The sequence below is a fragment of the Boleophthalmus pectinirostris genome, unplaced genomic scaffold (assembly GCF_026225935.1).
Source record: "Boleophthalmus pectinirostris isolate CB_2022bp ecotype Guang Dong unplaced genomic scaffold, ASM2622593v1 HiC_scaffold_3, whole genome shotgun sequence".
Lineage (NCBI taxonomy): Eukaryota > Metazoa > Chordata > Actinopteri > Gobiiformes > Gobiidae > Boleophthalmus > Boleophthalmus pectinirostris.
The window spans coordinates 18,493,867-18,510,212 of NW_026571299.1; the positions used below are offsets into that span (position 1 = coordinate 18,493,867).

Below are 16,346 nucleotides of genomic sequence, written 5' to 3' on the forward strand. Positions count from 1 at the left end.
TTAAATACAACCCTTTACCCCCTCAGTGTGTTGCCCCTTTTTATGATTCTATAACTGCACTGAACCTGTACAAAACCAAGTTAAAGCCACAGTAGCAATGTGTCCTATAAAAGCTCATATACTCCAGCAACACAGCCCTGACTCGCGGTTTATGATGCAGGGACTAGCCGCCGCGTCACCATAATGACATTTGAAATCTCTATTTGCCACATGAATGGAAGTGTTTGGCTGCGTCCGCCCTGGTGCTGTTTATTCTGCGAGTGTGCTTTAATTGGAATTCCGATGACTTGGCTCCGCTCGCCGTCAGCTGGTTTGTGAAGACACGAGATGGTTTTGAAATGTCAGCGGGCCTCCGTGCCTACCCTATCCGCTCCCGATCGCATCAAATGGTCTCCGCGCGGTTCTGACAGTTTGTTTTTGTTTGGTGTTTGCAGGTATATACGGGCCGGATGAAGGGTGGGCCGGAGCATACCCAGAATGCAGAGAGAGGAACCAGTCGCCAATCAACATCGTGGATCAGGAGGCGAAAGTGTCCATAGAGTACCAGGAGCTGACACTAGAGGGCTTCAGCGCTGAGTCATCCAACAAGACGTCCATGAAGAACACTGGGAAAACAGGTAGGCTCAAACAATACATGGCTATTATTTTAAAGACTAGATTTAAAAGGAAAAATCTGTTTTGCAGTACAGATATATTATAAAGTCAGTTCTTAGGGTCAAAATGAGACTTGGCTATGTTCATTTAGATATTGTCTTTGAACGTGATGGCAAAACTCATCGCTTTAAATAATTTGCATGCAAGGAATATGTTGGGAAAGTGAGGAATAACTTTGGACCACTGTAAATCAGTTCAGATGAGATAAATCGGTTCTTTTTTAGATGGCAAAAACAGGTTTTAAGCTTTTAAACTAATCACACAAAATTGGGGCTGTATAAGACCAAATTGACCAGCAATTCGACCACTATACTTAGACCACTTCCACACATTTCCACACCCCTTTCCTAAAAGAGACATCAACGCCTGTAGTGCTTTATAATGTTCAGTTACCGTAAACGTCCTGGACCCAATTTTCCCCATGTTTCTGAGTAAAATTTGTCTTGCCCCAGTGTAGATATAGGCTACTTTAAAAGCAACTCTTAAGGTCAAATGTGTGTGTAATGGGTGCTGTTTGCATCTAATTACAAAGCATTGTAATGTCCAATAATCAGGAAATGGTCATTAGCATGATGGCTTTACAGTAACAAGCAAAACTGTACCCAGATGCTATGTTATTAGGTTCTTTTTTTCAGACCCAGAGTGTTATTTCATACCCGACAGTTTCGACTGCTCACTAGCGTCTTCCTCAGAGTGGTCACGTGATGTTGCTGTGATGAAATAACACTTTGGGTCTGAAAAAAAGAACCTAATAACATAGAATATCGGAAGACCAAATGAATCTCATTGGACTAAAACTGTACCCAGCCGGTTTCACTTCGTGGAAACCGTCTGACTTTGCAGTGTTTGTTCGCTCAACGGTAGGTGGGTACTTTTTTAATTTAACCAATCGCCAGTATTTGGTCGTGATGAATGTAATGCGCCGCTAACGGAACTAAGTGGTTGGTAAGGTATGGTATGGTATGTGGTAAGCTTTTCCCAAATCCCTTAGGAAGAAGGGCAATAACGCCTTGATAAAATTCACCCAAAATTTTCTTTGTTGCGGCTTTAAATCCTCGATCTCAGGAATCGTTGCCAACACAGAATGTATGGATATTCGCTGATTGGCTGGTGCCTGGACTCGCACTTTCGGGGTTCTTGCAAACCATCTAGTGTATTCCGATTCCTCTTCTAGTCGCTGGAGAGAAATGAAATTGAGCAGAGGCACTAGGTGGCACCAGCCTGACAAGCAAAACTATCCTCTGGCCTCTAAATGTTGTGAAAAGTGGTAATTAGGATGCTTTGAATGAATAAATAAGGGGGAATAGCTTTGGACCACTGAAAACCATTCAATTCTGTTTTGTACATTTTTAAGAAATTTGTGTACAGAGCCTAAAATTCAACGCCTTACAACAGTGACTTCAAACCCCAACAATCTAACTTGGCAGTTTTCAATGAATACATGTGGAGCCTGTGGGAGCTCGGTTTTGGAGATGTTTGTGTAAGGAAAATGCATTTTAGAAATACATCATTTGATATTGGTTTCCATATTAGATGTAAGACAATTCAGTAAAATATATATATAAATACTTTTTTTTTGTATTTGAGAGTTTCGTTGTTGTGGCTGGCCAAGTTCTTGACAGTTAATACAATTGAATTATATACTTCTCTTCAGTACACTTAGCCTCTCTCTCTTGTCAGGGTGAGTTTGTGAGAGGCAGTGCAGAGTGAATATGAGCTGAGCCTAATGGCAGTATTGGCAGGTGTCCGTGTGTCAAGCCTGCGTTACATCACAGCGAATCTCAGAGCTCAGACAAGCACACACAGTCTTTAGTGAGAGCTACTGTAAGTGCAGGGAACAGACTGTGAAGAAATTGTGAATTTTCTGACATGCTTTGTGATTTGTATTTTATTTGGATTCCTTTCAAATTTTAAACACAACCAGAAGAAGAAAAAAAACAGAAATTTAAACTGACAAACTTGTAGTAACATTTCAGAACATGTGTGCACAGATATAAACTACAGGGTGAGCAGCTTTTATGAAGGATAAGAAGAATATTTTGTTGTTTGTAAAGGAAATTATGATACCTAACCTCCTTGTCAATGCCTGCTCTTGTCAGATCTCAGAAGCTAAGGGGGGCTAAGGGTTCGGCCCTGTTAGTACTTGGATGGGAGACAGCTGGAAATATCAGACGCAGCAGTGAAGCGCCAGTGGCAAAAACTCAGGTCAGATCTGTGGAGAGACTGCTTGTTTTTCTAGGTATTTTTGAGCTATAAAACCACCTGTAATTGAATAAATGTAAGGTAGAGATGCTTAATGTCATACTGTGGATCATTCCAGACAGAGTAATGACGTAGAACAAGCAAAAACGTTACATAATGGCACCTTTAATATTACTTAAAAAAATGCAGGCTTTGCTAATTGCGTCCATTTAAACAGCGATTTCGATTGCGATTAATCGTGCAGGCCTATAGTACATGAGCTGTGCCTGGGCAGGTGTCAAAGCTGTGGGCCACCTGCATTCAGTGTTCCTGGCATCTCCAACACCTCTTTGTCACCAACAGGTATTTTTCACAATTTGAGCTTGTCACTAAGATGGATGATGCTTTCTGCTCCCAGGAAAAGCCAGTTGAAAAGGCTTGGCGAAGACAGGCCACAGGTGGTTAGCGTCACCCCTGACAGACTGTGAATGTAGTGCAGTATGGTTAACTGGGGTGCTTTGCATATAGGACTGAACTCTTACCTGCAGTTGGAGGCTTTTTAAGAGACACACACATATCCAGTGAGAAGTGGAGTACACCCTTGTATGGAACAAGGGTCGTTAGTCGTTTTGGAGCAGTCCTTCCACTGGATAAATGCTTTTGTCACTGAAGTCTGCAGATACAGAAGGGGAGACTGAAGCAGGATTTGGAACTTGATATATAAAATACAAAATACATAAAATACACAAATACATGAACCCAGATACTAATTAATACTAAAACTACAACTGAAACTAGACCCTCATTTGATGAGATATTGATTCTGAAAAAGTCACAAAATGATTGAAAAATGACATTCTGTCTTATAAAAAAGAGCCATCGTGGTAGACCAAATCTTTTCCTTGGGAGTGAAATATGGTTGGTAAAAAAAAAAACATCTTCAAATTGTTACTTATAAACCAGAAAAGATAAATGGAATGAAACCCCTAAACGGCAACTAAGCACAACATGATTCAAGCCCTAAAGCCTTACTGAACAAGAAGACCAGTTTGCAGGGTTGCCAGGTTGGATTTGGCAGCTTTTCAAGAGTGTCACAGGTGACATGGACTAATGTCTGTTTGACCTAGGGAGGCACCGATAACAAAACTGGTATTGAATATGCTGATCCAGGAAAATTAGCAGGATCAGTTCCATGATGTCGGTACCTCCTGACTGCTATAGGCCCAGGACATCACATGATGAGGATGAACTTAAATTCATACAAAGCATTCCAATAGTTACTTGCAGGATACATACATAACAACTACACAAGTAACACAATCTGATAAATTTTGTGCTTTATTTTGGGAGAAAAAATGCCAATTCAATCCTACACTGATATCTGCTGATACTGGATATTTGCAGATACTTAAAGACATAGTATCGATATCGGGATCATAACTGAAAAACCTGGATCAGTGCATCCCTAGTTTGATCAGGGCTATTTTGCATGTAAAATGTGCCAGTTTTTGAAGAATCATGATTAAAGTCTTGAATTTCAGTGATAAATCTTCTTATCCAAAGTCATCAGCTCTCTGTGACTCTTCTGAGTGCATGACAGAGGAAGGGGTGAGTCTGTGCAACTTAGGATCGTTACTTTCACAAATATAAAACAAATGTATCAATAACAATAAAATGTTGAATCTTGATAATGGAAATACATACATTCAGGTTTGGTTGCTGAAACCAACCCTGCTCAGTGGCACTTGTGTCTCTGCGGCGCCATCGTGATTATTTCCTTTGGAGGTTGAACTAGTCGAGCAACTGCTGGGTGCAATAATAATAATAAGAGAGAGCTGTCGTACGACCAAATGGCATCAGACCACCTCATGACAACCACAATTTCAACCTTAAAGTTCAATTCAATTCGGCGGTGAAAGTAATATTTCCATAGCGACACAGGCCATCCCTCAAAGAAGCCACTGAGGGGTTACAAAGGTTAATAGAAACAGGTCAAACTGAACTGTCATACCCAGAATGCATCGGGGCTGTTCCAGCGCTCCACATGCTGTCAGCCATCCATACATCAGCTCTCACTGTCAAGGCTAACGCTAGCAATGACACTGGCATCACCATGGCGACGCCTTTTGCATACTGCATATCATCCACCTGCTTTTTGATAATCACAGAACCTGATTCATGCAATACAAAATATATTTTATAGTTTTTCAGTATGGTCTGTGAATGTAGATTTGATATTTCTTTTTTTATGTTGATGTGAGCTGGAAGTGGCTAATTTGCTATTTAAATTCACAACTTTAAAGAGCCTATATTATGCTATTTTCTGATCTATGGTATTATAATGTTATTTCCTCATCCAAAGCATTCATTGTGTTGTGTTTGTGTCATTCACACGTTTAAGACACAAATCCTACATACTTAGGCTGAGATCTTCTCTAAAAAAAAACCCAAAACTAATACCACATGACATCGATAGGTGAAAGTGAGGATTTTGAACTTTGGAGATGTAGACAGACTAATAATGAAGGACTACTCAAACAAAACACAACTCCAGGTTGTTGTTAAGGTAACAACATTATAACTCTCTAAATCTCTTAAAGCTCAAGGTTTCACTTGTAAATGATAAGACTTAATTTGAGTTTCACCAAAATCACAGTTATCACAAACACATTCAAAGTGAATTTTGAGATAAATTTGATGAACACCAAATATTGTGTAAATAGTTTTAAATAATGGCCATGGTCACATTTTTATATTGCATTTTTTCCACCTTCAAGGCGCTCAATCCAGTTTACATCAAGGAGCCACCCACACATTCATACATCAGTGTACACAGACACTGGGGGCATGATAGGTAAAGTGTCTTGCCCAAGGACACAACAGTATTCATCTGTGGGAGCTGGAACCACACCGCCAACCTGTGGTTCAGTGGATCTGAACAGTGATACCAGTACTAATGATGTTTATGTCGAGAGCAGGATTCGAATCGCCAATCTTCAGATCAGTGGACAAACACTCTACCAACTGCACTTTAACCTGCCTTTTCCACCACGCACTGGGCAACAGTGTCAGAACACGTGAGAACAAATAAAGAAGTGTCGGAGCTTTCTTGCGTCTCCTGTAGGCACCTGACAAAGACCTCCACCTGCACAGTTAGTGACACAGCCAACAGCCTCAGCGTGCACAGAGCATGCAAGAACGCTATGCAAACAACAGCTGTGAAACAAAATGGCGCTCAGCTTCTGTTCCTAGCTCTCTACATAATACATGGATAACAAGACAAATGTCCCCCCCTCTCTTCATGAATAATGCATTTCCGTGTGCATGACTTTGGAAACAACAGTTGGGTGGAGAGATTACCTGAAGGAGTAGCTGATCACTGCTGCCACAGACCTGTCAGAAGTGTCAAATACACCGTGTGACATTTCCTTTAGACAACATAGTATAGGTTAATTCATAGTTTACAACCTTGGCTAGGTATATTTTCCAATGTTGACAGTTTTTCTAATTTCTGTTGGGACTGGAGAGGCCAATGGGGGTCAAGCAATGGCTGCTCCCTAAGGTTCCGGAAGTAAATTTTCCACTAAATTTCTCTTCGCTTAATATGACATTTTTTCAAAGTCTATGGGAAAAGACATCGCAGAGGCTAAGCAGCTACCTGGTAACTTGTGTAAGTCCAAAAAGGCAATTTAAAACTCAAGATTCTGTAAAAAGTTTTAATAACTTTTTATAAAATTTATAATAAATGTATATTTCAGAAAAAAATTAAATAAAATGATAGGTCATGTGGTCATTAGTTAACATGTACCGGATTAACCCTGAGCAAGCTTCTGAACTTTTAATATTCATATTCATTCATTTAATATTTTTTTTTTTTCTGAGAGACTATGAGAAAAAAATTATGGGAAATTTAGTTTTGGAGCTGGAGGATGAGCAGTCACTTTTGAGCTCCAGAAGGGTGTCAAGTGTCTTGCTCAAGGACACAATAATAGTATGCAATCAGAAGACATTAAAACTGGTTAATTCATATTTGCAATCTTGGGTAAGCATATTTTCTGATCTTTTTTTTGGCCAGGTACTCTTCCTAATTACTATCTAGCTGTAACTAGAGAGACCAGTAAAAGTGTCTTGCTCAGAGACGCAATAGCAGTCTGCAATCAAGAGAGAGTTACAACTGGTGACTCTCTGGTTGGTTACCCAAGTGAGCGAGTCCTTCATAAGCCTGTTGTCCACTGTACAACACAACATGACAAATTTGCAATCATAAGACAGCACACATTCACTCTATTGATAAGCTCTGTTGTGGCGAGGTTTGTGTGAGCGAATATCAGGCTCTTAACTCTATTTGGTTAACTGAGGCTGGGACATACTAGCAGGGTTTTGGGGTTTGTAAATGTCAGTAAATGGAAATGGGAGATAAGGTGGTGGTTCACTGCTGAGCTCTTCTGCTTTTACTTTGATGGAGCACTTGTGTTTACAGTTGGTCACATGTTTGACAGAGATTGATAGAAACACTGAGAAGAGGGCGCACTCTGAGCAAGATTCATTAATATCACACACTGCTGGATATCAACTGCAGCTTGTTTTTTAATCGTAATTATTGCCCTTGTCACACTGTGAGACCTATTTCCAAAGTTTTTTAGCTATGGCTCAAGATATTCCCCATTTTAGTAATCTCTGAACTATAACTTGGTTTGGTTTGGTCTCCATAAAGGTAGAAAGGCTTAATACCATATTTCTGAAAGATTTCAGATAGTAATAATAGTAATAATATCTCCAGAAAAGCATTTGATGGACCCTCCACCAGTAGGGTCAGGCTGGCGGCATCTAGTGCCTCTGCTCAATTTCATTTCTCTCCTTGGACTAGGACAGGAATCGGACTACACTAGACCAGGGGTGCTCACACTTTTTCAGCATGCGAGCTATTTACAAAATGACCAAGTCAAAATGATCTACCTACTACAAAGCCAAGCAAACTGCACTGAAACACTCTGTGCCTCTTTTGTCTACTGAGATTCGTTTTGCTTGCTTCACGTTTCGTCTTGCTCTTCTAATCAGCGCGCACTGTGGGAGGGGCTTGTGTTCGCTGTACGCAGGAAGGAGCGAGAGCGTGAAAAGGCGAGGGGCGGCGTGCTGACGTGAGGCAGGTGGACAGGTAGGATGTTTAGGAAGTTTAACCTGCCCTGTGACGCACACTGGTACATGAGGGCACACGCTGTTGCAGACAAGCCGTGCATAGGGAGCGTGTGTATTTGTGATGCGCCGCAGAGTCCAAGAGCAGCGGCCGTAATGAAATATGATCGCACTTGTTGAGTGTCAGACCTTGAGTGAGAGACAAGACCGAGTCCAAACGCGAGTCCGAGGCGAGACACGCCGATCTACCCACACGACCTTGGCGATCGACTGGTAGATCACGATCGACGTATTGAGCACCCCTGCACTAGACAGTTTGCAAGAACCCCAGAAGATGTAGACAGCGCACTGTGAGCTGTGAAGCGCCTGTCTGGGTCCCTTTTGTTGTACAGCACAACAGTAAACAAAGTGGTCGAGATGGATGTAGACGAAGCCATACATTCTGTGTTGGCAACGATTCCCGAGATTAAGGATTTAAAGCCAGAACAAAGAGAATGTTTGGTGAATTTTATCAAGGGGAAAGACATTATTGCCCTTCTTCCTACAGGATTTGGTGCATTACATACATCACGACCAAATATCAGCGACTGGTTAAATAAAAAAAGTACCTGCCTACCGTCGAGCAAACGAATCCTAATGCTGTGAAGCTAGACGGTTTCCACGAAGTGAAACTGGCTGATGCATCAGGCTAGCTTTTAAAGGGCCCATATTACTGCTATAATTTTGTTTCCTCATCACAAACATACTTGGAGTTGTGTTTTGTTTCATTCACACATTTAACACACAAATCCTGCATATCTAGGCTGAGTTCTTTCCTCAAACCTGTGCTCCACTGTGTTTTTCATCACCTTACATCTTCAGTACAATTATTTGGATAATTTCAGCCCTGGATTTGCAAATTTCTACTTCTCTACTTGAAAACTACCAATTCATGACATTGCAAGGTGGAACAGAGCATTTTGAGCTTTAGATATGTAGACAGACTAATACTGACATATGAGACAGATTACTCAAACATGTGTGAATGAAGCAAAAGACAACTCCAGGTATTTTTATGATGAGGTAACAACATTATAACATGGCTTAAAACTCACAAGAGTCAATTTTGTGTAAAATAAGACCTTTAAAATTGTGAATATCAAAATTTTAACTATCAGAATATCAGTTGTAACTATCAAAAAATGAAAACATATTTTCCTGTGATTCCACTACTACACATTGTGTTGCCAGATTCTCATCCCAGCCCTTACCACTCTCAAACCACTTCGTATCAGGAGCGTAACTATGACTTTAAATCCAGGTGACTTTCCAAATTGAACTCATTCCCGCAGAACAAAGAGGTGGCGTTTCGGATCTTTCTTGGAGAATTGGCCGAAAAGTGGCTGCACTGAACCAGGTCATACTTGAGTGGTTATGTTGTGTCTATAAATAGCAGGACTGAAGTGAGAGGGCACCGGGGTGACGACTCGGGTTAATGGAACACTGCAATACTTTCAACATTTGTCTATGTTCTAAAATAAGGACTATTTTAATTTGGACTACATTATAAAGAGTGCAGAAGGACAATGTGTACTGAATATGAGGTCATTACTCCACCTCTTTGTTCCCTCTTGATTCAAATAGAAAAAAAACCCCACAAAAACATACAATTCTACAAAGTATTGATACCTGTATGTGCTGGGGTTTAAAGGGCACATATTACATTGTTTTCTGTTATAATGTTGTTTCCTCATCACAAACATACCTGGAGTTGTGTTTTGTTTCATTCACACATTTAACACAGAAACCGTGCATATCTAAGCTGAGTTCTTCCGATGTCATTTCGTAATACAGAAAGCACTCCATTGTGTTTTTAAACTCCACAAACCTTCACTAGAATCATTTGGATGATTTTAATTTGGAATTGCCCATCTCTAATGGACAAAAAACTACCACTTCATGACATCACAAGGAGAAACAGAGCATTTTGAGCTTTGGAGATGTAGACAGACTTAGAAAACATGTGACTGAAACAAAACACATCTCCAAGTATGTTTTTGAGGAGGTAACAACATTCTAACATGGCTTAAAGTTCACAAGAGTCCATTTTGTGTAATATAGGACCTTTAATGCATTCTTCACTTATTTGAAAATATACTATTCTGTTTTGTTATTGTGTTGCCTGAGTCCAAGTTTGCTGATACATAACTTTTTAACTCTGTTGTTTTTTCTCTTTCCAGTGGCCATTATGCTGAAGGATGATTACTTTGTGCGAGGAGCAGGACTGCCAGGCAGGTTTAAGGCTGAAAAGGTGGAATTTCACTGGGGCCCAAGCAATGGTTCAGAGGGATCAGAACACAGCATCAATGGACATCGGTTCCCTGTGGAGGTAAGAAGCCAATCTAAGATAAAGGCAGTGGTGACAATGGGAAGTAGCTAAATATGTATATGTACCTTGAAATTTGTGTATCAAATTGTGATTAATTTTATGAAGTTACAGTTACTATTTCATTTGGTGCAATTCAGAATACAGGTCCATACTTCATCTTAGATTTTTTTGTTCAAACTGCATGGTGCTAGTAGGGAAACAAAACCCTGTGCTTGCGGTAAGTGTGTGATTTTTTTTCCTTCTCAACTTTTTTTCATTCATTTTTTTCAACGATGCAGTTCAGTCTGATAGTATTGCAAGTATTCTGTAAGTGAAGACATTTTCCTGTCACTGATTGTGGCACAAAGAAAGAAAAGATTCTGGATAGTTTGGTTCAGTGTTGTTATAAAAAATTATAAACATATCAGGGCCATGCTATTGAGTTATTCATATATCCAAGGTCTAAAACAAATCCACGCTTGTCATATTGGTTTTCTTTTAGACAAACATCTTTGTTAGTGAGCTGTATTTACCTTGTCATTTTTGTGCTGCTGGCTGTGAGCCTTTCTCAGAACTGTCACTGGTCTTGACGGAGCCGTGTCACATATGTGCTGTTGTTCGTACCTGAGGCGTGGTCAGGCTGACGCTGGACCAAAGAGGCCATTGAAATCAGAAAGTGGGGTGCAGGCACTGTCAGTCGACATGGAGGAGCATTCCTCTTTTCACGCACCCATCTCCAGGCAGCAAGAGGTGTTATCAAACCATCATGTCTGTCAGGTTGACCATATACTGTACTGTAATACTTGATCACAAGCAAAAGGTTTTCGGATGTCATTAAAGGTCTTATATTATACAAAATTGACTCTTTTGAGCTTTAAGTCTTGTTAGAACGTTAGAACAAACACAAAAACATACCTGTAGTTGTGTTTTGTTTCATTCACACATTGGCGTTATTAAGTATTATTAAGCTGTCTACATTACCAAAGCTCAAAATGCATTGTTCCACCTTGTGATGTCATGAAGCGTTAGGTTTAGGGATGTAACAATAACCGAAATATCGTGATATTGTATCATCAAAAATCTCACAATAATATCATGGGCTGCCACAGTATATCAAATCAAATGTTCCTTTGTTTAAATTCATGGTTTTATAGTAGCAACAGCTTATAATCATAGAGAACTACATATCCCATGATTCATTTCAGTGCAGACAACATAAGGAGATATGTTTTTAACTTGAATTCTTGGGATTATGATGGTAATAATTAGAGCCTGACCGATATATCGGTTGGCCGATATTATCGGTTGATATGGACAACTAGAGGCATGTCGGCTATCGGCCGATATGTTTGCTGATATGTGCCGATATTTCCCATGGTCATGTTATACTTCGTTATAAATCTTAGACTCTCTATATTATGTTCATTTATTCCAATTTACAGTCAGATAAATGTCCTAAAATGTGTCTCCGCATCAGTATTTATCCGCGGAGTCATTTGTCAGTGTGTGTCTGTACTGTCCCTGAACACATCCCCAGAGTCGCGTCACTCACGTGTGTTTGTTTACACCTGCAGACACAGATCCAAACACTGAGATTTTATTCTTTTTACGGACAATCGGTTTGAGTCTGGATTAAAAGGACATTTATTAGTGCAGACTTGTGATGTGAGGAGGACCCTGTGTGAGCGGTGAGTGTTGGAAATATGTCGACTTTGAAGCTATTTTTTTCTCATTAGTTTGCTATTAGCTGCTGTGGCTCCAGCACATAAACAAGCTGTTTTCTATTGGCCTATTGTAAAGTGACTATATTGGCCGTATATTTGTTACTGAACCTGCATTGATATGTAAAGGAGCTGTGAATAGAGGTGTGAATGATGATACTTGCGCATATATTAAAGGTTGTATAGTAGTGATTTTCCAAGAGAAAAGAGAAATCCAGCTTGTTGACTGTTTTTGTCCTTTTTCAAATGTTGCGCATGCGTGAAACCAGCCCCCTCCCCTCACAGCTCCTACGTAGAGAACGCCTTCTCCAGTGATTCGCGCTTCTCCTCTTACTTACGCCCAGAAACAGGTTTCTGTTTACAGCAGAGCTGGTGCTGCACATGACTTGTGATGGTCTTTATTCATGAAGAACTTGAAAACACCGACATGTGTCAAACGAATGCTTTTGTCATGAACTATGGAGCTATAACAGAATTGCAATTTTAGCAGCTCTTTGCCCACAGCGAACAACTCGCTACAGCACTCGTTCAGCAGTTGCTTACCGAACATTCTGCTATCTTGAGGACGAAACAGTAAAATACTCTTACAAGATCTTGCTCCATGGGAAGGAGATAGTGTTTCTGGTGTGTTCTGGTACACCACGAGCCCAAAGAAATCTCGAGAGTGGAGAATCCACACTTTCAGCCTGGGCCATGCTCACGTTGGAGTTGACCGAAGGGAAGCGTGACTGTCTTATTTTTCCGGATCCGCGGCGGAGGCGCGGCTGATCCGCTGCGTATCTCGCGGACCCGCCCAGGACCCGTTTTGGATCCGCGTTCAGAACCGGGTTATCTGGCCCGGATCTGATGCGATTCTGCCGCGGATCTGTTTATTAAGTCGTTAGGAGCCTAAATGTGTTTCAGATTTAATTCTGATCCACTTCCTACTGACCTAAATACGCACAGCAACATTCGCATTGAAACTGTACATAAAACACCTTTTACAGCAAGTATCACAACTAGGATGTAGATGCTTACATTTAAAAACATGAACCTCAACAACTCAAAGTTGGATCAGTGATATCCTAACATTAAATCTCATTATTTAACAAAAGAAGCAGCAGATTTTTTTACAATGTAAACGATGTTTATTTTATTCATTTATTACAAATCTTAGAACATGAGTAATTATTATTAACGGTATAGGACTGTATGCCCTTTGAGTTAACCAATGCATTGTTCTAAAAATGAAAATTACAATTTGCAGTCTTTACTAAAATAGTTCATATTAAGCAAAGTTTTAAAAAAAAGCAAAAATACAAATATAAGCCATATGAGTAAAAGCATGGACAGATGAGAGTAGCCAAATATCTTATTCTTAAAACTTAACTTTTACTTCTGATCAATGTGCAGGGGCTCCTTTTGGGGACACTCAGCAGAAGAGCGGTCATCTGGGGAAAAGAATATAAGTTTTGGTTGGTTAGCTAATGTTATCTGTTGTTAAAAGTTATGCCTTACATTATTGTATTAACGCACCGACATGATTGCACTTTAGTCTTAAGAGTCAACACACTGCAGAAATAATAATAATCTGTGGTTAAAAACACAACCAGTTCAGACACCGGTGTCACAGTGGCTCCACAGCCGAGGGGAGAGCTTCAAGAGGGTGTCCAGCCAGAACCGAGCCCGTTAGCAACAACTAATGATCACAGAGCAGAGTTATAACTGCGTGATCGTAAAAACATATATGAATATAAGTAGCGTTATATAAAAATAGTATTTAGATTGAGATTTACCTTAAGAGATGGAGTTGTCTCGACACCCAACCTCGCTTCATCACGTTAGCTGCTACTGTCACTAACTTTACTGCTACTGCACTCATCAAAACTGATAAAACACACAATCACAGACGTACGTACAGACATCACAATCTAACGTTAACATTGTGTACATTAATGATGACTAATACAATTAACTTTTAAACTATTACTTACAGTTAAATCCGCGGACAACAGGTGAGTGCTCCTCCTTTCCTCTCAGGTCCTGCTAACAGCTGATGAGTCAATGACGCGTCCGCAAAGCGAATCTGAACCGGTTTAGCCGCGGATCCGCTCATTGATAGAACAGCCGATCCGCAAAGCGGACTGACTGTGGGGAGAATTTGGGGGACCGAAAGCGGATCTGCTGCGGATCCTAATGCTATCAGGGTCCTTATATCACGAAATAACGTGATAATTTCATATCACGTTATAATGTGATCATTTCACGTTATAACGTGAAAATACCACATCATGAAATAACGTGATAATGTCATATCATGAAATAACGTGATAATTTCACGTTATAACGTGAAAAATATCACTTTTCACGTAATTACGTGATACTGAGCCAAAATATTTTTTGGGGAGTGAGAGCAATACACCACCGTAAATCTTGGGCTCGAGAGAGGGAGAGAGATAGAGACCGAGTTCCGACACTCAGTTCTGGTTTAGTCCTGTTTTACACATGGTTTAGATCCGTTTTAGTCCTGGTTTAGTATTTTTTCTGTCCTGGTTCAGTTCTGTTTTAGTCCTGGTTGCAACAAAACAATCTGAAGAGCCGCTTAGAACCCAAAAGAGCCAGCTGCTTTTAGTGAACCGAGAAAAAGAGCCGGTTCTCTAAAAAGAACTGGAATACCCATCACTAGTAGCTAGAATGTGATGCAAAAAATGCCATTAGGCCGACGTACTGTCTGTAAATATGACGTAAAGAGGCAGAATAACAATAAATGTTGCTTAAATAAACCCAATTTAAAATCAACTAGAGCCAAACCTAAGTTTTTTTTAAACAATTCAAGATTTACAGTGAATTTTTACATCACTAAATATATCGGTGATTATATCGGCTATCGGCAGCTTCAACTCCCATTATATCGGTTTCATATCGGCCACAACAAAATCCATATCGGTCAGGTTCTAGTAATAATTCACATCAATATCGTGTCAAGGCATTTTAAAAGCATAAAAGAGTACCAGTGTGTTATCACTATCATGTGTATTACCACATGACCTCACAAGAAGGAAGAGTGTTTTCTGTTTGAGAGAAGAACAACGCCTAAATATGCAGGATATGTGAGTTAAAAATGTGTGATTGAAACATAACACAACTCCAGGTAGGTTTTTGATGAGGAAACAACATTATAACAAACATCAGAAAATAGCGGTTCTTTAAGTCAGAATGTGCTTTAAAGCTGTTTCAGTTGAAGGCTGTACAATTCTGCAACCAGGTTATCCTAACTTACTCATTCCACGTACTAATATTAATAACATTAGTTCGAGTACAACTTTTTGCTACCTCGCCTCACCTCTGCTCATTTGTATTCCTGTATTGACCTGGACAAGTTTGAGCACACATAGAATATACACTATATACACCATCTCTGAACCTTGAGTGAGCTGAGCTTGGTTTTGCTCTCACTACAGCAGGACAAATGATGAATATGTATGCTGTAACCTTTCCCATCCACTTCTGCCTGATACTGTCATCCTTTCCTCCTCCTCATCGTTTTCCCCCACTGTGTTGTGTCGCCATAGTGATGACAGATCTGCAATATTGGCCATCTAAAAGAAAAAAAAAAACTCTGGAGATTCTGCTGAAGGAACAAAAGCCTTATGTGAATGCATCAGTGAGCTCCGTGCGGTGGCTCTTTTAAAGGAGAGATTTATAATACGCCATCCAAATTGATTTAACGCGAGGACATCAGCGGGGGAAAGTTTGTGTATAGCACTTTTATGAAGTTCCAGTGAAAATCAAGCCCTGCTCTTATATTGACTGAGGCTGGCAGTCAACGATAGTATTTCTCCAGAGACGCTCTCTCTCTCTCACACACACCAGCGAGCACACAGGCTGCACTGTGCACAGACTATATTGGCACGCAGGCACGACTCAGGCCACGGCTTCACAGCCACTGTTCCTTCTCCGTGTTTGCAATAAAAAAGTCTCTATAGCTTCAGGAGAGGGACTACTATAGGTCCACATTATAAAGATACACAGGAATGAAAAAGGATGTGTGTATAATGTTTGATCGAAGTTGAACAGTAAAATAGGATTTGGGATATCACAAAAGTAATACGTTTACAAAAAAAATATTATTGTTATTGTCCCCATAGGAAAATTTGTCATCAGTCTACCTCAAAACGGTGGGTGACAGCATTACACTGCCTGTGGGGGGCACTGGAGTATCTATGGTAACTGATAAAAGTGCAGTACTTACAGTACGATACTGTAAATAAAGTGATGATGCTACAGAAAGAAATATATGAAAAGTTTTGATATGTGGCTTAAGTATCGCT

At 40.1% G+C, this 16,346-nt stretch overlaps 1 protein-coding gene across 1 annotated transcript in view; it reads left to right on the top strand.

Moving 5' to 3' along the window:
- Positions 1 to 282: 282 nt before the first annotated feature.
- LOC110165754 (receptor-type tyrosine-protein phosphatase gamma-like) overlaps positions 283 to 16,346 on the top strand; it is a 144,093-nt gene continuing 128,029 nt past the window's right edge. The window contains exons 1-3 of the mRNA XM_055160306.1: positions 283 to 310; positions 411 to 617; positions 10,188 to 10,336. Of these exons, the coding sequence (XP_055016281.1) occupies positions 283 to 310; positions 411 to 617; positions 10,188 to 10,336 (384 nt within the window). The remainder of the gene's footprint in view (positions 311 to 410; positions 618 to 10,187; positions 10,337 to 16,346) is intronic.